This window comes from Mus musculus, chromosome 11, assembly GCF_000001635.26.
Source record: "Mus musculus strain C57BL/6J chromosome 11, GRCm38.p6 C57BL/6J".
Classification (NCBI taxonomy): Eukaryota; Metazoa; Chordata; class Mammalia; order Rodentia; family Muridae; genus Mus; species Mus musculus.
In genome coordinates, this window is record NC_000077.6 from 82,373,332 (window position 1) to 82,393,855 (window position 20,524).

A 20,524-nucleotide genomic window follows, 5' to 3' on the forward strand; every position below is an offset into this window, starting at 1 on the left:
TTCCTAGTTACATCTTAGTCAGGATCAGCTGTGTTACTCTATAATAACAAAGAAACAACCCAAATCTCCATGCCTGAAATCCACACCATCTGGCTTACCTCACACTTCCATCCCCAGCATCAGAGCACTCTTCCCAAGGTCATCCTTAGACCCCAAAAAGATGGAGTCATGAGGAGCGGTGATCTTGCTTGTTGCCTGTATGTGTGTGTGTGCATGTGTATATACTCATGTGTGTGCATATGTGTGCATGTATGCATGTATGTGTTCATGTGTGTGCATGGATATGTGTGCATGGGTATATGCATGTGTATGTGAGCATGGGTGTGTGCATGTGCGTGCACACATGTGTGTTTCCACATGTGTGTACGCAGGTGTGTGCATGTGTGTGTGTATGTATGTATGTGTATATGTGTGCATGTGTGAGTGCATGTGTATATATTCATGTGTGTGCATGTGTGCATGTGTGTATGTGTGTGTGCATGTGTGTATGTGTGTGCATGTATGTGTGTGCGTGTGTATGTGAGCATGTGTGTGTGCATGTGTATGTGCACATGTGTGTATTCACATGTGTACATGCACATGTGTTTGCATGTGTGTGTGTGTATGTATGCATGTGTATTGGCCTGTCTGACCTAACTCATCTACTCTCTCACCTCACATGGTTTTCATATACTCACAATGTCTACATACAAACGTTTGAAGCCATGTATTCATTCTACATGACTTCAATGCCTCCTCTGGAGCAAGCACTGTTCCAGGAGCTATGGATACTGAGATGAAAGGCTTGGTCTCTCTGCCTTTGGCAAGTTCTCAGTGTCAGTAGAAGGCAGAGGAGGACCAGGCTCTGCAGGGCAATAGCAGGGGTGTGTGGGAACAGAGCAGTGATGAGCCCTGCAGGTTAGGCAGAGGTAATTAGAAAAACTCTCCAGGGAGGCAACCTGATGGAGGAAAGGTCTTGGGGTATGTGGGAGGGCTACACAACACAAGGAATAGCAGCTAACCGTCTCCTGTAATACAGTCAGAAAGAACTCTTTGTCCAGGTATCCAGGGTCTCTGCAGAGACCTCTGCAGGCCCCTAGCAGAGACCAGTGATAAACCCTTTGCCAGACCAGGTAGCTTCTACTTCCTCTCAGCTGCAGCCTAGTGCTGATGTTGTCCCCTGAAGCCAATTCCTCTTTATCCCCACAAGTCTCTTCTATAAACTCTCCTTCTGCTGCAGCCAGAAGTCACCAGCCCTTGAGTCAAGTCTACCCCAAGTCCAGCAGCTAGACTCCAAGGGGGCCCATGGCTGCCTGTTACAGTGAAGTTAGGGCAGTCTGTGCTTTATCAAGTCCCTCAAGACATCAGAGGAAACCCTTAAAGAATGAATGCCATTGTTCCCTGAACAGGGCAAGGAACAGCTAGATTCCTGACCTGAGCAGACAATACAAAGATGTAATAAGTGCCTGGAAGAGTGAGCTCCACCTGGGTGTTCAGAAGCAATCCTGGACACCAGAGATGCAGGAGCACAGAGGAAGTGATGAGGCTCGTCTTACTTAATAGCTTCACAGAAGGCAGAGCTCACCTACCCAACCCCCTCCTGTGGACAGGGGCAGACGCCTTGCTCAAGGTCACAGTGGAGGACCCTATCTGGGCTTGGGCTTAATCTCTACTCTACTGTGGCTGAGTTTCTTTGTTACTAGAAGTGGATAAAGAGCCATCCCAGGAGAGGAGCCACTTCCAAGTACAGCTCCATCATAGGGTCCTGGTGGATGCAGCTGAAATCGGGAGCCCAGCTTCTTTTCCCCTGCATTTTTTTCAAACATTCTGCATATAATTGGCAAGTTCACTCCTGGGAGGGTCAGGCAATAGGGTCTGAGAAGTCATGAGAAGTGGGGACAAGGGCTCTAAAAAGGGGAGAGACAAGGATTCTGAAAGAGGTCCTGGCATCCCCCTCCCAAGCACCTTAGAAGAAACACACCCTGAAGGCACCCCCATCTCAGCCCCAACCCTTCACTAACACTGAGTCCACTGACTAACTCTTCATTTTAGTCTGTTTCTGGGTCCCTTCCCTTCCTTTCTTTTCTTTAAAAAACAAAAACAAACAAACAAACAAAACAAAAACAAAACAAAACAGGGCCAAATGTAGGCTGGGCTGGCTTTCACATCACACCATGACTAAGGATGACTCTGAACTTCTGACCATCTTGCTCCACCTCCTGGGTGCTGGGATTAGAGGAATAAGCTACCATACCTATTTTGTGTGATGTTAGGACTCTGCCCACAAGGACCTGGTGCACACTAAGTGAGTATCCTACAGACTAAGCCTCATCTCCAGCCCCACAGTGGACTGTTTCGACTCAGTTTTACCTCCAGCAAGCAATTGGGTCCGGAGTTAAGACCATCACACAGAACACAGAACGGCTGTGGTTCTGCCCCACCGACAGTAGCCCTCAACCCTTCGCACACTCCTATTCTTCTCGAGGCCTCTGCCACTTCCACCTCCTCACTGTTCGTGGGGGTTCCCTTGCAGCTCCCTGTCCTGATCTCTGTCTATCCGACTCTGTATCTGCCCAGATCTTAATGAGCCTTCGGTCTGGTTCTTCCCAGTTCTCTCGAGGTCCCTGCTGTGGGTCTCCAAGTGTCAATGTCTCTCTCTTTCTATCTTGTTCCCTGTCTCTATGACTCTTTCTGTGATTCTGTCATAGGCTAGACAATAGAAACAGCTTAACTGGGTCCAGACGTGCACTGGGAGGATGAGAAACTGGAGCCAAATTACAAAAAACAAAAACAAAAACAAAAACAAAAACAAAAACAAAAACAAAAACAAAAACAAAAACAAAACTCTCTTGCTTGTAAGCACACATCATTCAGCTACGGTTAAAAGCTTTCTTATTTTCTCCAAAGTAGAACTTTCCCACTGGCTTGTGTTGCTGCCCAGAAGACAGAGGAGCAAGATGGGTAGGCCACAGCAGGGAGGCACAGGAGGTTGAGCTCCAGGCCAGCAGGAAAGACGACAACTCTAGATATAGCTTGCCCATCAACATGCTGTGCAACCTTGAATGTATCAGTTACCATTTCTGAACCTGCTTCCTCTTCTGAGAAATGAAGATATCTAGAGCACCCCTGCCTGCTTTACAAACCTCTGGGTAATCTCTTATTTGAGAAGGGATATGGAGATGCTTTAAGAAAAAATATTATCATGCAGGAATAGAGAATAGAGCAAGGACAGTGACAACAGTGGTGGTGGCGATGGTGGCTGCAAAGGTGGTGGTGGTGGTGATGATGAGGGTGACGATTATGATGGTGGTGATGATGGTGATGATGGTGGTGATGATAATGGTGGTGATGATGGTGGTGGTAGTGATGATAATGGTGGTGATGATGGTGGTGGTAGTGGTGGTGGTAACAGTGGTGGTCATGGTGATAAGGGAAATGATGACGGTGATAGTGTGTTGGTGATGATGATGGTATGGTGATGGTGCAGTGGTGGTGATGTGATTAAAATGATGGTAGTCATGATGCTGAAGGCAACGATGGTATTGATGGCAGTGATGACAGGTGGGAGGTGGTGAGGGTAGCATTGATGTGGTGGCAATTGGGATGTTGTCAGTATTAGTAATTCTGTTTACAATAACACAATGCTCCCAGCACTGAACCAAGAAATACTGGGTTTGCTTAGGGAATAGCTGTTCCCCTACTATACACTAAGAACTTCACCTCTCTGGACCAACCCAGGCCTACTGTGTACCTCATGTCATCCGAGACCTATGAGAAAAGTTTTCCACAGAGCTTAGATGAGATGTCATCTGCTTCCTAAGCCTTGGTGCCACCCAGCCAGTTCTCACCAGGCTTCAACCAGAGCAGAGATGCTGTGGACAGACAGTGAGCTTTCTGTGACAGGAAACAGATATGTCCTCTTCTCCCCCACTCAACACAGAACCAACCAGGGGGATCACAAGGATAAGAAGGAGGAAGGAAACAGAACAGCTCGACAATCAAAAGTCAAGTTCAGAGCCTCCTCTCTGTGCCCCAGGTCAGCCATTGACCAAGGCAGAAGTCTGTTGGATAGCTTTCTTGCAGAAGTAGGCAGAGCCTGGTAGCCTTTCTACCCTGGCCTCTCCAGGGGCTTTTCCAGCCCACACCCTTCATAACTTCTCACCTGCAGTGACTGTGTTTGATGGGACCTCTGGGGGATCAATCATACCAGCTCAGCAATTCCCAGCCTCTGACATTCCAATTAAACACTTCCCCTCTGACCTTGGTTGCATCATCCTGGTTTACAATAACATCGTCTATCTTCTCTGAGTAGACAGACAGATAGATGGGCAGACAGACAAACAGATAAAGACCATGAGGCAGACATTTGGACTAGCAACCACACAGCCCCAGAGTTGCTCTTGGCATCATGAGGACACATTTCAATCACAGGGAACTGCAGTATGCTCAGGGAGGGAGCCGTCAGCCTTCTCAGGGACAGGCATCCATCTCTGTGGAGGAGACAAACAGCCTTGGTCCCCGCCAAGGGGCACCCTACATTTATCCCACAGCCCTACCCATCAGTCACCTGTCACCACCAGCCGGAAAGTCTAGAGTCCAGGTAACAAGTGCAGGGGAGAGATACCAAGGGCATGGGCTGATGGCCCCTGGCAGGTGACCCTTGTCTGATAGGGGACATTCAGCCATTCAAAAGGGGAATCTGAGAAAGGAGAGGGGTCTCTGCTCCAGAACTCCAAACTGTAATGGAGGCAGACATATCAGGGAGATGTCCGACTCCTGGATACCTCTTGGAGAATCATCCTTGTCTTGTAGAGAGCCCAGACTAAACGGCAGGCAATAGAAGTTCCTCTTCAACTACTGTTACAAAGTACCTGCCTTAGGATGCTGTACCTGCAGGGAAGGCATGATCTCTGTCCAATCATGAGCAACCTCCCTGCCTCCACTGAGGACCTGGAGAAGCAGAGCCCTCCATCTAGGGCTACCCAGAGGAGACTTTGTGATCTTTGCTTTTGGGCCAACCTGATATGAACACAGATTCCTGTGTGTCCTTAAATCAGTCACCTATCCTCTCTGAGCCCCCTTTCTTTACCTGGGGAAATTGAACCTGACAGAGGGTGGTGAGGAAAGCTGAGCAGACTACCTGTAGCATGGGAGATCCTCTGTGGAAGATGGGTCTGGGTTAGACCAATTCACAGGAGTGGACTGCCAGGAAAGGACTAGGTGCCTAGGAGGAACCACATCCATTATCTGGGGGCAAAGACTGCAGGTCTGGAGACACAACATGCCATCAATCAGCCTCCCATTTAAACATTAGACTCAATTACCCCAGGAGCAGCCAAAAAGTTGCCTCGTTCGCCCCCATCTCTCAAGAACCGCTTCTGAGCCGGCGCTGTTTCCTCTGCAGTTATTTTTAGTTTGTTTTCCCAGTAATGATTCTTTTGGGTGAATTTCAGGGTTGTAGCTGTGTGCTCTCTGGGAGACGGGAGCCGTATCCATACAAAAGAAGAAGGAAAAGGGAGGCTGTTATTCATAGTAATTCAACTAGATTTGTAAAGTTATTATTAAGCATTTGTCACCACAAAAGTCACTTTGATTTGGCTTTTCCTTCGAGCTGTTCTCCCAGCCCAATTTTGTTTCTTTGCCTTACATGGGAGGCCCAGAGAGCTCAGAGGCCTGTCCAGCACACCCAAAGGCATCCTTGTAGGGAGGGTAGGTAGACCCCTTCATTCTTGTGTCTAGGGGAGCATGATAAAGGAGATGAAACTGGCCAGCTGTCCAGGGCACCAGCCTCTACTACGAAACACTGCATTGCTAAGCAGAGGAATATCAGTAGTCCCAAGGGCCAATGCTCAGCTGGGCACTGAGAGAGTAAGGAAGCTGTCCAAGGTCATACAGTGAGAGAGCTAGGATTTGAACTCAGCCACCTGGATCCAGAGCTTGGGTTCAAATTGCACAATGAACACTGGCTGAAAACCCCTGAGCTGCCCCCAAAGAGACAGGGCTGAGGTAGAAGCGGGGCATCTGTGACTACTGACAAGTCCTTTGCGTTGTCTCCTGAGCTTAGAATATGGCTTTGACCTGAAGAAAACAGTGGGGCCTCCAAGGATCTGCAGGGTCCTTGTCCTCTGTCTGGGGACACTGCAGTTTCTGATCTTCCTCCCTCGAGCTGATTAGTTGCTACGCCAGTGGGCACCTATGCACCTCCCTACCCTCCTCTCTCTCCTAGTGGTGGGATTGTGAAGTGGGCTTGAGGTGTCCCAGGGAGATCAGTTTCAGTCAGGCATGGTCTGAGCAGGGATAGTGAACAGATGTTCATTTGGGAGCCGACAGACTTGGGATTGAACTGCAGCTTTGCCACTTCTGGAGGTTGTAACCCAAAGTGCACTACCTTGTCCCACTGAACTCAGCCACATCCTGTTTAAGGGGACATAAAAAGTGCACGGAACTTGTTGTCTAGTGAAGATACAAAGGGGTGACAGACAGAAAGTATCTGACAAGATGCCAAATGCCAGCATCTAAACTTTCACCTCATGTTTCTGCTATTCATGCATGCACTCATTGGACTAGTAGATGCCTAGAACCACGCTTCTCTATATGAAAGTGTACTCACCGTTGTGAGAGGTTAAAAGATGAATGAAACCCAGCTTTTTGCCTTCAAGGGTTTTACAACTGAATAAAGGTAGCTGAGACAGAGGCTGGGTGAACTCTAACTGGGAGATAGGGACTAATCTATCTAGGCACAAGACACAGCCTTTGCAGAAAAGCCACCAGAGATGGAGAGAACAGAATAGAACCGAGCAAGGGAAGGTTGCCTTAATGGAGGTGGACTGTAAAGCGCTAAATGCAAGGCTGCAATTAATTCTGTAGGCAAGAGGGAGCCACAGATGGCCATACAGCAAGAGTGGGACAAGGAATATGAGAATTAAGATTTGAGAGGTAGGTTGGGAACCTGAAGCAAGAGTACCCATCTCAGGGGAGCAGGAAGGAGACTCTGGGTTCCACTTCCAGTCTGGACCAAGCTCTTATATGAAATCAGGTGAGGTATCTGCAGCTCTGAGGCCTGTCTTCCCCTCTCAGCACACAAGTCCTCTAATAGCTGTCTAGACATGCAGTCTATAGAGAGCTTCTTCCCCAGTCCTGCCTCTGCAGAAGCCAGGACTGAAATTGTCCTCTCAAGGAAGGAAGATTTGTCTGTGCCAACCCTAGAGCCAGGCAGTGCTGGGTGAACAGCTCTGTGAGGCACAAGAACAGCAGAGGTTATGGGGGACACTCAGGTCCCTGCTCTTCATCTCTCAGAATTTACTGCTACTTAGCCAATGGGCTGGGACACAGATAGGGCATTTTTTCTGTTTCTCTGTTACACTTACACACACACACACACACACACACACACACACACACAATGTTCTCAGTGTGTCGCTCGCTTATATGCATTGTTCTCTCTGTGTCTCTGTCTCTCATATACACAGTGTTCTCTCTGCATGTGTCTCCTCTCTGGCCCCCTACACACACACACACACACACACACACACACACACACACACACACACACACACACACAGAACCACCACTTTGCTTTGGAATTAAATGAGGCTATGTGGGGGTGGAAAGAAAGAGGGGAGCCCAGAGTCCAGCCTGCCTGGCCCAAATCCAAATCCTTTCTTGGCTGAGAGCCCAGGGTGGTCCCAGCTTACTGGCCATGTGTATTCAAGGGGAGAAGGGAGGGGACAACCAGGCACGGATGGGGACTGGAAGGAATGTGTGTTGAGAGAGTAACAGAGTGAAGATTCTAGGAAAATATGAGCCCAAGAGTCTTTAAACAGAAAGATGATAGATATGCTATACATTGGCAGTGGATGCATGTACACATGTACACACATACCATGATGGTACTGTGTAAGAATCCTGATGTCTTTGCCTTTCCTTATGAAGTTTCACATGACTGAATGTGACTTTGATTGGACAGTTCTTATGGGCATACATTTTTGCATCTGCCGCTCTCTTCAGTTTCTTTGTCCACTCCACCCAGGCCAGTGCCCTGGGCACGATGAAATTCTCAGTTCTGAAAACACTCTGCAACCCCCAACCTCCTGTTTAGGAAAACTGATCTCTCTTCTGGTATGGCCTCCTTCCTTTGCCAGACCTTCCCATATCAACTCTTCTTTCCTTCCGTACAGTACCAGGTCACCTCCTCCAGGAAGCCTTCCCTCACCTGCCTGATTCATGAGGGCCCAGGGCTTCCTTCTGTAGTGGCACCCGCTGCCAAAAACACTGCATCTGGAGTGTGGTGCCTCTACTGGGTGGGTCCCTAAAGGTTAGGGGCCATTTTGTTCACCAGAGCTCTGGACACACAGTGTGTCGGGGGTGGGGGTGGGGGGAGTAACAGTTCAATAACCTAGTGGCCACTGACTGAGACATCAAGCAAACAGCACACAGTGGGGAACAACACAGATGGTCTGTGTTCCTGGGTCTCCTCTCTGCAGGGAAAGTCAGACAGATCAATACAACCCCAAAGACACATAGCTGCAGGAAGCAGAGGGCCTTAGGTGACGCTTCGCATAGGGCTGAGCCTGGATAATGACTGGGAGTGCTTTACAGAGGAAGACAGATCCAGAGTTTGTGCAAAAACAAACAACTCTTGGTATTTCAGTCCGAGGCCTGAGCTGAGCCAGGGTTGTACCTGGAGCAATGAGACAGGGAGCCTCGTGCACTCTGGGAAAGAAAAGATGAACTCCTAAGGCTGCCTTATGGCTAAGGCAAGCAGTGACACTGGTGTATCACAATGGGTTCATGGAGGGGCAGGAGCCAGGTTCACTTCTTGTCTGTCATCTTCTTTTTATTTTATTTTATTTTATTTTCCATTTTTTATTAGGTATTTAGCTCATTTACATTTCCAATGCTATACCAAAAGTCCCCCATATCCACCCACCCCCACTCCCCTGCCCACCCACTCCCCCTTTTTGGCCCTGGTGTTCCCCTGTACTGGGGCATATAAAGTTTGCAAGTCCAATGGGCCTCTCTTTCCAGTGATGGCCAACTAGGCCATCTTTTGATATATATGCAGCTAGAGTCAAGAGCTCCGGGGTACTGGTTAGTTCATAATGTTGTTCCACCTATAGGGTTGCAGATCCCTTTAGCTCCTTGGCTACTTTCTCTAGCGTCTGTCATCTTCTTGACTGTCAAGTAAATGCCTGTGGGTCTTGAGGTCCATCACTAGCTCTCTGTGTGCCGTGGGTTTTTTTTTCCTATAAAAAGGGAAGAAAGAAGGCTGGGACTCAAGTCCTGCGGTGGAGCACTAGTATAGCTTATCTAGAGTCTTAAGCTGATCACATGACACGATGTTTGCTGGGGGGTTAGGGGTGGGGTTCATCTACTAGTGATGACCAGATAGGGAAGGGAACTGAGCAGGGAGAGGCAAAATTCTCAGAGCACAGGAGGGATTTGGGGCTTAAAACAAAGTCACCAGATGAATGATGAGACTCACTCGCGCCCAGTGTTCTGGTTTCCCTCGATTGCTCATGTAAGGCTGCTGCTCCGACATCATTATTCTGAGCATTCCTCTTCCTCTCAGGGACACCCCAGTGTGGATGGTGAGTTACAGATGCTGTTAGGAGCTAAATTGTGAACTCTTAAAATTGACACATTGAAGTTTTGCCTCTAAGTAACAGAATGCAGCTGTATTTGGAGACAAGGCGTTTGAACAGGTGATTAAATTGAAATGGGGCCGCTGGCGTGGGGCTCACATCCAAAGGACTATTGTCCTTATTAAAAGAAAAGAAACCAAGGATTCATGAGTACCGAGAAGTGGCCATATGACCACACAGAAGACATCCATCTGCCCTCCAAAGACGCAACCCTGCCAACACCTTCATATTGGACTTCCAGCCTTCAGCAAGAGAAGAAGTAAATGTGTTAATTCGCCCAGCCGGTGACATTTTATTACAGAAATTGGAGGGAACTAGGCAGAACTTGCCTTACAGAACGGGAAACAGGTCTCTCTGCCTTTAGCTGCTGATGTCTTCAGGAACAGAGATTAGTGATGACTGTGGAATTGTAGCTAGGATCCCATCAGGCAGTGGGAGGTGAGGAGCCTGCAGACCAGAGGCAGGATGATGGTGATGATAACCCTATGTACAAGTAACCTTGGGGTAGACTCCACAACGAATGCACAGAGTTGTGAGTCAGTGCTGTGGTGGGATGAGGGGACAACAGGCTGAGTTGCTGTGGACAACACAGGGGTACAGGAAACAGTGACCCCTTGTTCCTGGACATCTTGTACTGGATCCTTTGCTCCAATGACTTCTCTAAGCTGAAAGTTCTGTGTATGCTTAGAACCCTCCTGGCCATTAAGTACAACCAGGGATAAACAGAGGCTGGCTGTCTGTGGAGCTCAATGGGATGCAATGGTCAGGTGGCTACTTATCTGACCTCTGGATCTCACATTTGGTTTGGTGCTGTTGGTTTCTAACCCAGTCAGGAAACATCTTGTCTCTGAGGCACCACTGGAAATGGAAACAGTATAGGGGCGAGGCAAGCACCCACCAGAATGCATGCAGATTCCCAAGCCCAGCGGCCAGCACCTCAGAGGCACTCCTGATGCTAGTGCTCAGTGCCACTGCCTCCCTGAGGGTTTGGAGGCTCTCAAACGTCTACCATCTGGGTGTTTGTCTTGCCCAGCCTATTCATTCCAATCCCGAGCACAGCACTCAATAAAAAGGATTTGTTCCTGCCTAGGGAGATGGCTCAGTGGCTCAAGTGTTGTGCAAACATGAGGACCTGAATTCAGATCCCCATGTAAAAATCTGGAAGTAGCCATGAATACCTATAACCTGGGCAGGGTGGAGGCAAGTGGATCCCTGCTGGTCTAGCTGAAACAGTTAAGTTCCAGGTTCAGTGAGAGACGCTGTCTCCCAAATTAAAAAACAAAACGAAACAAAGCTGGATAGCTAAACCAGCTTACACACACACACACACACACACACACACACACACACACAGAGAGAGAGAGAGAGAGAGAGAGAGAGAGAGAGAGAGAGAGAGAGAGGAGTAGTGGGTAGGGGGTAAGTACATCCTAAACATATACATACACCACACACTCACAAAATCAAAGTGGTTAATAAAATGGCAGAGTTAACATAGTGTGATGTTTGCAGTGATTACAAGAGTGAGGGCTAACTTAGGGAATCTGATGAGAAGCCCCAGGAGGTCCCAGGAAGCCCCCCCCCCCCCCCCCGCCTGTCTCCTCCTAGTGGTAGGCATTCTGAAAGCCAGGACACTCTCACAGGGGCTGGTCAGACAGGGAGGAAGCAGTACTGGCTCTGGATTGGGTCTTGATGAGCACCTGTGCAAGGTGCTGGAGCAGAGCCCCACTCCCTCCCCTCCCCCTACTCCTTCTTCTCTCTCCCAAGCATCACAAAGGAGCTGGCAAAGGAGATGGTCCCAGCCATTGACAAAACTCCATCCAGAAAGACACTCAGAAAGGAAAAACAGGAAGAAGACTGCCATGCATGCCAGCCCTCTCTCTGTTCCTCCCTACATCCCTTCCTCCAGCCTAGGCCCCATTTGACCTCTGCCATCTAGGTCCCCAGGGCATGGCTCACAGGAACTCCAAGACCAATACTTCTTGGTGAGACCACAGGTAGCTTATCACATGGCCTGGAAGATCATCCTCTCTCCTGACATCCTAGTTGTCAGGCTAGGGACAACTGGATAAGTACATTTTACTCCAGTTATCTTCTTCCTTGAACTCCAGAATGCAGCTGACAAAAGTAAGGTGTCCCTGCACAGTAAAACTGAGACTCTTTTGGTATTGTACTTTCCAGATGGCTCACTCCTCTGAGTTGGACGAGAGGAGTATGTGGAACCCAGGAACCGACTGGGTCATCAGGCATGCTGACACGGCAAGTCTTCATTGTTAGTGACGAACGTATCACCTTGGGAGGTATGGAAAGAATAGGGCTGGAGTCCAGACCACCACTCTGTGAGGATGACAGGATCACGGGCTAGCAAGAGGTCAGCAAAGTGCTTACAGCACAAGCATGAGGGCCCTAGTTCACATCAACGTCAAACATGTAAGAATCAGGCATAGTGAAGTGTGTCTATAACCCACAGGGTGAAGAGGCAGAGATGTGCAGATCCTTGGAATTGGCTGGCTGGTCAGTCTAGCCCAAACAATGAGTTTCGAGTTCAGTGAGAGACAACGGCGACGATGATGATGATGGTGGTAGTGATGATGATGGAGGTGAAGATGATGTAGAGAGAGATTGAGGAAGACAGTTCACTTTGACCTCTAGCTTCCACAGGCTTGTGTATATCCCATAAACACACACACACACACAAAGATGGCAGTACCCTCAGGTGTCCCCAGAGTCTAGTTCACATGCTTAGCATCTACCCTTCCCTTCCAGAACAGAAGATCCATGGGAACAAGGGCTAATTCTCCCTTGACACCTGTGGCATTGGAGACATCCACAGTACTGTTATGGAAGTTGGGGTGCAAGGAGGGGAAACTGAGTTGGTTTCTTCAGAACTCCATGATGCCCAGCCTACCAGCACCCTACCCAACACCGTGTGCTACTTCCAGCCAGGGCTAGGAGGGTAGGGTGGGCCCTCACCTGAACTGGCTCTTGAGTCAGCTACAGAAGCTGTGGAGAAGGGCAGCCTGGGCAGCATCTTAGAGGAAGCAGCTTTGTCTCCTTCATCCAGCCATCCCTAAGTTCTGGATCCCCAGTGGGCTGGTGGTCAGGGCCAGAAGGATTCTGCTTGTGTTTAGTGGGTCCTGTACTCTATGCCTCAACATCACAGATTGGGGGTGGAGGAGAGAGAGCTGGTAGCTGGCTTGCCTCTCCTTGGGATGGTTAATAAGCCCTTAGGTGACATTAATTGCCACCAGGCATTAGGGACCTAATGAGAATCATCTTCTTTGACTACTACAGCATAGTCTTTCCCCAGGGCCTCCAATAGACTGTTAGCTCTCCCCACTGAACCTCTGAGCTATGAGGGAGGAGCAAGAACAGCTAGGCAGGTTCCAATATGAAACCTAAGCAGGGATAGTCAGCAGCTGGGGGGGGGGGGGGCAAGGAAGGTTCCTATCGTCATCATCCAAACCCATTTTCCCAAAAAGGACACTCACAGGATCAGGAAGGCTAGAAAAGACCCGAGTATGACAGATAAAGTGTAGACGGAGAGTCCCACCAGCCATTGCTCTGATCTGTCTAGCCCATACTCCATCTGGTATAACGGGTGACTCTCAAGTTCTATTCTCTCACTATGGGCTATGCCCATGGGACAAGAGACTGCCCCTCCAGAGTAGGACTGATAGAGATCAGACCTCTCAGGATTCCCTCGTGACATCCAATAATGCTGTCAGATCATTGCCATTGATCTCATGCCTGATTGACTATTGGCGGTTGACGGTCGGGTCTGATTTGGGTTGCGTTCTAATGGAAAAGGCGCGATGGTGGGAGTGAATGTCTGCCTCACACCCCCCTCTCTTCAGCTGATGACTGGGTGAGAGTACAGAGGGGCAGTTTCTCGCACCCACCCACCCACCTCCGCGCCCGGACACCTTTCAGAGGTTTGCAAAACAACCTGTAGGCAGAGGCAAGTCTCTCCTCGGCCTCCAGCGGCGCCCCTTGCCTCTTACCCGAGGAGCTCCAACCAGAGGAGCTGGGCGCGGCAGCTTGTCTGATTCCCACCGGGTGCCCTGCAGACCCAGGAGGACTCAGAGGCTGTGGGAGGCTGCCCCCTACCCGCGCCTCGGATAGAACCACCGAAAACATCTCCGGCACCCTGCGGGGAGCTGGCATTCCCTGAAAAGGGACCTCGGTCGGCTTCGGCTGTGGCGTCTGCTCAGGAGAACCGCAGTCGCAGCAGCCGACCGACCCCTCTCGGATCGCACCAACCTTAATCTCAGAGGGGGAAAAAAATTAAATGTAAAGCGGAGTAGAACTGAACGGCGAGGCCAGCCCTGGGCCGGCTCTCATTAAGGAGCCGCGCGCGCCCCCAGGCTGGGAATGCGGAATGGACACGTGGACAGACAGGGGAGCCGGGGGAGGGGGAAGTCTCCGTGGCGCGCGAGCCGTGGGCTGCGCGCTCCGGGGCCACGTGATCACGGGGAATCTGGGAGGGGAGGGAGGAAAAGGGAGCGAGCGCGCCAAGCTGGGCGCCCGCCCGCTACGGTCCTGGTGGGCGCTGGATGCCGGACCGAGGAGGAGGGCAGCGAGCATCAGTGTGTGTGTGTGTCTTTCTTCAACCATTTACCGAGGAGCGCCGTGGAGGTGGCAGCGACTGCTTCGGTCAACTGTGGCTCCCCCGCCTCTTTTTTTTTTCCTCTGGTCCTTGATTCTTCTTCTTCCCCAACCCCACGTCCAAGGAGAGCTGGACCCCTATCGGCATCTCTATCTTTTCTAGGCCGCCTAGGTACCCGCTGCTGCCTCTCCGGCCAGGGGCTGCGCAGGTGCGGTTGCCTTAGCCCACTGGCCGCGCTCCCGCTTCTTGCCACCCGTAGCTGGGACTGGAGCGGCGATCTACTCGCCCAGACTGACTCCGAAAGAGCGACAGCCTGTGCCCTGCCGCACCGAGGCAACGGGCGAGCGGGTGTCCAGGGGCAAGGCGGGGGTGATGGGTAGGACGAGGGATCGGAGACTGTGAACCTCGGAAAAGTTCAAGGTTTGTGTAGGTTCCCCCGGGAAAGCGAGGAGAGGTGTGAGGCGGGGCAAGGTACCCCTGTGCTGAGACAGCGACACCCTACCGGAGAGGAAAGAAAAGGGTAGCCGGTGCTGCCGAGGGCTGACCACCCCATCTCTCATCCTACAACGCTTACGGGCTGGATACTGGAGGAGACGCTCTGGGAAGAAACGGCTCGAGCTGGGGCGCCTTAGCTGGCGCTTCCGCTCCTTCGCTTCTCCTAGCTTCATCTCCATGGGGCAGCGAGTGCCTAGAGCTCCACCCTTGCTCCAGCCACCGAACCCCAGCCTGGCCAGGCGGCGCCGAGTTGGCCTGTGCTAGCGCAGACCCCGGTCGAGACTGGAGAGAGTGCTGGAGTCCAAGACCGAGCACTGCGAAGGGACAAACATCTGGTCCCCCACCTCAGACGTTTCGTCTGGGCGTCGCCTAGGGTGGTGGCGACCCGCGTCGCCTGTCTCATCCCTGCAAGGAAACTTTTCCTTCCCCGGATGGATTAAAGTTGCCTGGATTTTCTCTCTTTGCGAAAGAAATCATCCGTTTCCTCCCGACCTGGGATTTTCCCTACTGCTGCAGGGCGCTTGGGAGAGGAAGAAAGCCGCGCTGTGCATGTGGGGTTACCACCGAAACCGAGGCGATTCGAGTTCGCGTTGGGGTTCTGTACCTACGAGCGAGTACGGATCTGAGCGGCGCGGCGAGGCCAGGGGCTTCGGCACGCGGCCCTCGGCAGCCACCGGGACGTTGGTGGCCACCGGGCCCTGGGACCGCACGTGCGGCTCCCCCCTCTCCTCGCAGATCCTGCAGGGGGCACCAGCCCGGGGAGGTGGAGACTCCTCCCGCCCCGAGCTGCGCCCCCGCCGGCTCCGAGGGTGTAGCCGGTGGTGCCCGGGACGCCCCTCCCCTCAAAGTGTCCCCGAATTGCGCTTTCTGGCCCCCGAAGCCTCAACAGACACAGCTGGGCGCCAGTGAGTTGGAGGCGACCGAGCCCAGCCTGAGACCAATTCGCCGTGGATCTCTACACCCTCGGACCCCTCCTGCCCCCGCTTCGGCCATGGCCCCAGGGATGTCGGGCCGCCGCGGCGCCGCCCTACTCTGCCTCTCTGTGCTGCTCGCCCACGGTAAGTGTCGCGGCGCAGACTCGGGGTGAAGATGCGGCGGGCGCCCCTGGAGGGGGCGCAGAGAGAACCGAAGGAAGGAGCACCTCATCCCAGTGTTCCCCTGGACTCTCCGCCGTCGCTACCAGCACGGTTCCCGGCTGCAGCGGGAGTCCGCTGAGGGGACCGAGGTCGGTCCAGGGGAGATTGGGGCGGGGGGGGGGTAGATTCCTCGGTCTCAGAGTTAGAATTCAGGGAAAAACCCGAGACCCTGGGGGCGTGTCAGCTCACGGATATCTAGAGGGGTGCGAGAGATCAGCTAGGTCGAGTCTCGGGTACCCGGCCGCAGCTCCCCATGCAGCGCGAGGGGCTGGGGACCACTGGGACCGGCGAGATCGCGGCTTCCGGGCCCGGCGCGCAGGCGGGTGCGGGCCGTGCCGCCGGCTGTCTGGCTTCCTGCGGCGGGCCTAGGACAGGGACGCGCACGGTTGGGGCCCGGGAGGCTTGTGAGCAGCATCTCAATGGCCGGCCGGCTCGCAGAGCAAGTCGGGCGGGGGTCTGGGCAGCGGGCGCGGGCCGGGAGACTGGCGGCGCGCGAAGGCAGCGGGGCCGCGCTCCAGCGTTCTGCAATCTGTTGCGTCTGCTCCCCAGGCTCGCCCTGGGCTCTGGGCTCTGCCGGAAAGGGGTGACGGAGGGAGGAACCCGGGGATGGTGCGCCCCAGCAGTGAGATGGGGGATATGAAGGTTGGAGGCAGGGGGTAGTAGGACAACCTCCCCCACCCAGAGTGGGAACTCAAGATGAGCCAGGAGGGCGCTGCGGCGGGCTTCCGCAAGCTGGAGATGCTCCAGGAGGAGAGGGGCGCAAACCTAAACGAGAGAAAGGGAGCTGTGGAAGCAAGGGGGCAGGGGCGGCGGGGAAGCGGCCCTCTGCTGCGCCCAAGTGAAACCAGCTGACCCGGGACAATTCCCCAACCAGCAAAGGACTAGCTAGGGATATAAGACTCTGATGCCCCACTCCCGAGAGGGTGAGCCAAGGACAGAATTGGAGAAGGCCTTAGTGGAGCGAGCCATCTGGATGTTTGAGAGAACCGTCCGTTTGTAGTGGTCAGCTTTTGCCCGAATCTGTGCAGTCCCTGGCAGCCTGATTTGAGTGTGCTGTGAACCTCCCCACGGTCTCTTAATTCGTTTTTGCTCCGCAACGAACCCCCCTCCGCGCCCCTCGCCCCGAGTAGGGTGTATTTTCAAGGTTGAAAGAGTAAAGAGAAAGTGGTCTCAAGGAATCATAGGGCCCAAGAGCTAGGAGGCAGAAGGGAACAAGCTGAAGCTCCTCTGGGTGTCTGGGTTTCTCCTGCTGTGGAGTAAGCTGTTTTGCCTTTGGTTGGATTCCCTGGGGATTGCTTTTCTCTTGATTCTTCACGGGAGCAATGAGCAGGCATTGACCAGCAGGAATAAGGTATGGAGTTGTGACTAGGGATGCAGCCAGAGAGAAATCTTCATCCCGCCCCCCCCCCCAGGATGGTTGACAGTGGGTAAGGGTAAGACAGCTGTGTGGGGCTGGTGGAGTCCTAAAGCTCAGCCTAGCAGGCTTCTTGTCTAAGCATGGCTCTTGCCCTTGTTGGAGCTCCATTCCCAGGTCATTTTGGCCCTTGGGTAGCTCAGTTGCTGTCCCTAGGTCCCAGCTACTCACTAGCATACTCTCAGGCCCAGCCACAGATCTGTTCTTCCTGACCTGCCAGAACTGTCTGCTTCCCAAGTCTTTGCCCTAGGCAGGCCTTCTGGAGCGTCTTGCCAGCTGTGAGCCTTTTATCTAGGGCTCCCGGCTGTCCCTGGGCCTAGGGTGTCCCAGAGCACTGAGCAGGGACGGTCATCCATAACCTGTCCACACACACAATGCTAGCACCGTGCAGGCATGCTCAAGACAGAGGTACCGACTTGCGGAAGGAAGGATAGTGGAGGCAGTACCACTTTGTCCCCACTCCTAGCTCCCTTTCTAAGTCCTTCTCTGAGATCTAAAGTCCCTTTGTCAAGCCATAGCCCCAGTTCTACTCTCATCCCACAACAAGCGAGAGCAAAATGAGAGAAATACATCTCGTAAAAACAAATCAAACCTGAGCCTCAGGCCCTCATCCTGCAGGACCGACTGCCTAATGCTCCTCCTGCCAACCTCTCCCAGTTAGAGGAAGGTATGTGGACATATTGTCACTCATGCCAATTCTGAATAGGTTTTGTAGGCTGTTCTGAAATCCAGAAGTTGGGGGCAGGGGCTGCAATTTTTAATGCCTGCCAGGCCACTGAGGTAGCGGGTTTCTGACCACACAGCCAGACAGGAGACCAAGCAGCCTGGGCTGCTGTTTGACAGTGGCGCCATTGGGCCGGATGACCTTGGGTTGCCTTCCTAGCATCACGTCCCCATCTCCCCTCCCCCGAAGCCACAGCATGTGGTCTCTGATGCACCACTTCCCTCCTCATGGTCTGCCAGACTGTTGGGCAGAGCCCTTGTATGACCAGAGAGAGCCCCACACCCCTTGTGGGCCCAGCTCAGGGTGGGCAGAGTGAAGTGTCTGGTTATCTCCTGCCCTGTTCCCAGTCTTAAGGCTACCTCTGAAGAAGAGCTAAGAAGGTGGTTTTCTTGTATCTGTCTCTGGAGAGATGAGGTTTTATCTTTAGTTTGAGGAGTCTGGGGGTCAGGGCGGTTGGTAGCTGTGCCTGCTGGAGATAGGATTGCCTGTTCTCTTACTCAGCAACTTTACTGGCTTCCTATGGGACCAAAGACCCACTCTCTGCCCTAGTATCAAGGTCCTGCTTGATCCTGGTCCCAGGTACATCTTCCCTAGAGTGCTCCCAACCTCTCTCCTTCTTCCATGTGCCTTATGAACACCCCTGTCTTGACTTACGAGTCTTCTGTAGGCAGCACCTCGACTCTGGAAACCCTTACCCAACCTTTAAAGCTGAGCCCCAATGGCAGGTCCCCCAAGGGACACTGAGGCCACCAACAGCATCTCAAGGTCCTTTCCTGGCTCTTCCAGCTGGTTGCCTCTTGGGCCCAGTTCACAGCCGGCATCCGCATGCATTAAGCCCCCCTCCCCAACCCCAAGGCTTTCACACACTCCCTCGTGGTAGTCTCATCTCCAGTGGGGCATACACAGCTCAGAAGAAATGCATGGGTGAAGCAAGAGAGGATAGGGAAAGAGAAGAGTCAGCTTTTATAAGAAGAGAGCAAGGTGGGAACAGGTCCAAGCTATACTCTTTGAATGACTCCCTCAGGCTGTACATTCCAGGTGACACATTGGGTCATGGTCTTAGGAGGCCGCAGGCTGACACCCACAAAGGCTTTTTCCTGTAGGTTGTATCTGCCAACCCTACTGCATCTCTCAGAAGGATTGGGCAAGCCGCAGGCCAGGGAGAGAGGCCTGTGTTGGCTGTGCAGCTCAGCTCTGTTAATGAGTGAGGCCAGTAGGTGGGGATGTGTTCTAAACTTGGTGGCAGAAAATGAGCTTTACTGGAATGCTTTCTGATGATGGCTGGGTGCTGGGCTCCAGCTTCACGAGGCTCTGTGGAAGGCCAGGACAGAGACTGAGCCTTGTAAAGGCATCCATGAGGTTGGGGTGGACAGGGTGCTACAGAAGCACTGCCTCCCACCCCAAGGATGTGGTCCATATCCCTGGGCAGGGTCTGACCTTGTCAGCATCCAGCACTGAAAGAGGGGACCCCAGGATAGCTGAATCCAACCCTAGAGTATGCATAAATGAGGACAGTAGACATGCAGGAAAGAGCCTGGAACTCATGTAGCAAGTCAATGCTGGAAAAATAACAATGCCTGGAGCCTAAATGGGGTTCCCGGTTTAGCCCAATGTCACCAAAGGTGTTTTCTATTTCTGCCATTCCAAGAGATTCTACCAGTCCCAAGCTAGCCCCTCCCCCCATGACTAGCCATCCTAACATTATCCTTATTAACCTTCCCTGATACCCCTGGTGACACAGCACAGGACAGCCAGTAGAACTTGAGGGCTGAGTCTCACTCCCTGCTGGACTTCGCAGCCCAGTCAGAGCCCAGACAAAGACCCCACCTTGCCTCTCTTTTCAAGGCACTTTGTCACAGTTCTGTTGGTACACACTCATCCATGATCACTCTAGCTTCTGAGGGCTGAGACAGGAGGAACCCAAAACCAAGATGTTTGGCTGCAGATCCAAGTTCAAAGCCAGCCTGAACAACTTGGTGAGGCCCCCCTACCCCCACCCCCACCCCCGTCTCATAAAATGAAAAAGAAATCTAGGTCATTGCCCAGTGGTGCCATGCTTGCCTGCCCTGTGCAAGGGCAAAAGTTTGAGGCACACACACCCCTCCTGCCGCCCTATACCACAAAGGCAGTTTTGTAAGGCAGTGTGACCCAGAGTTTGCAGACTACAGGGCATTCAGTGTGCCTCAGTTCAGGGAACCCACTTCCTCCTGAGCCTGCTCTCCTCCTCCACTGAGAGACCCTCCTTAACCTCCTAGTTCTCTGCTCCTTTCCACTCCTCCGCCGGCAGCAAATGCCAACCCAAGGCTCTGACCGCCCTCCTCACCCCTCTGTCCCATCCCCAGCTGTCCTCCCTTCTTCCCTGCTTGAACTCGACACAGAATTTTAATAAGAAATTAGTGAGCCAGGTGTGTGTGTGTGTGTGTGTGTGTGTATTTTGAAGAAAATAAATGTCTTTTCCCTTCTCTGCCCTTTTAGCTGCAAAGCAAAGTAGGTACGTCTTGCCATCAATTCAGGTGGGTTGTGTTC

General features: G+C 52.4%; 1 protein-coding gene and 1 long non-coding RNA gene across 3 annotated transcripts in view; one reads left to right on the forward strand and one right to left on the reverse strand.

Annotated features, from left to right (window-relative positions):
* Window positions 1-9,101: 9,101 nt before the first annotated feature.
* On the reverse strand, window positions 9,102-14,109 carry Gm38577. Its single transcript, XR_880073.3, has 3 exons — window positions 13,625-14,109; window positions 9,464-9,740; window positions 9,102-9,224 (listed from the first exon to the last, which is right to left on the reverse strand). It is a non-coding gene; the product is annotated as a predicted gene, 38577 (long non-coding RNA).
* A 1,411-nt stretch (window positions 14,110-15,520) lies between these two features.
* Window positions 15,521-20,524, forward strand: part of Tmem132e (transmembrane protein 132E) — a 58,770-nt gene continuing 53,766 nt past the window's right edge. Inside the window, exon 1 of one of the 2 annotated variants that reach the window (XM_006533452.4) lies at window positions 15,521-15,782. In XM_006533452.4, the coding sequence (XP_006533515.1) occupies window positions 15,716-15,782 (67 nt within the window). In that variant the 5' untranslated portion in view covers window positions 15,521-15,715. The remainder of the gene's footprint in view (window positions 15,783-20,524) is intronic. The other variant, NM_001304439.1, reaches the window with a different exon arrangement.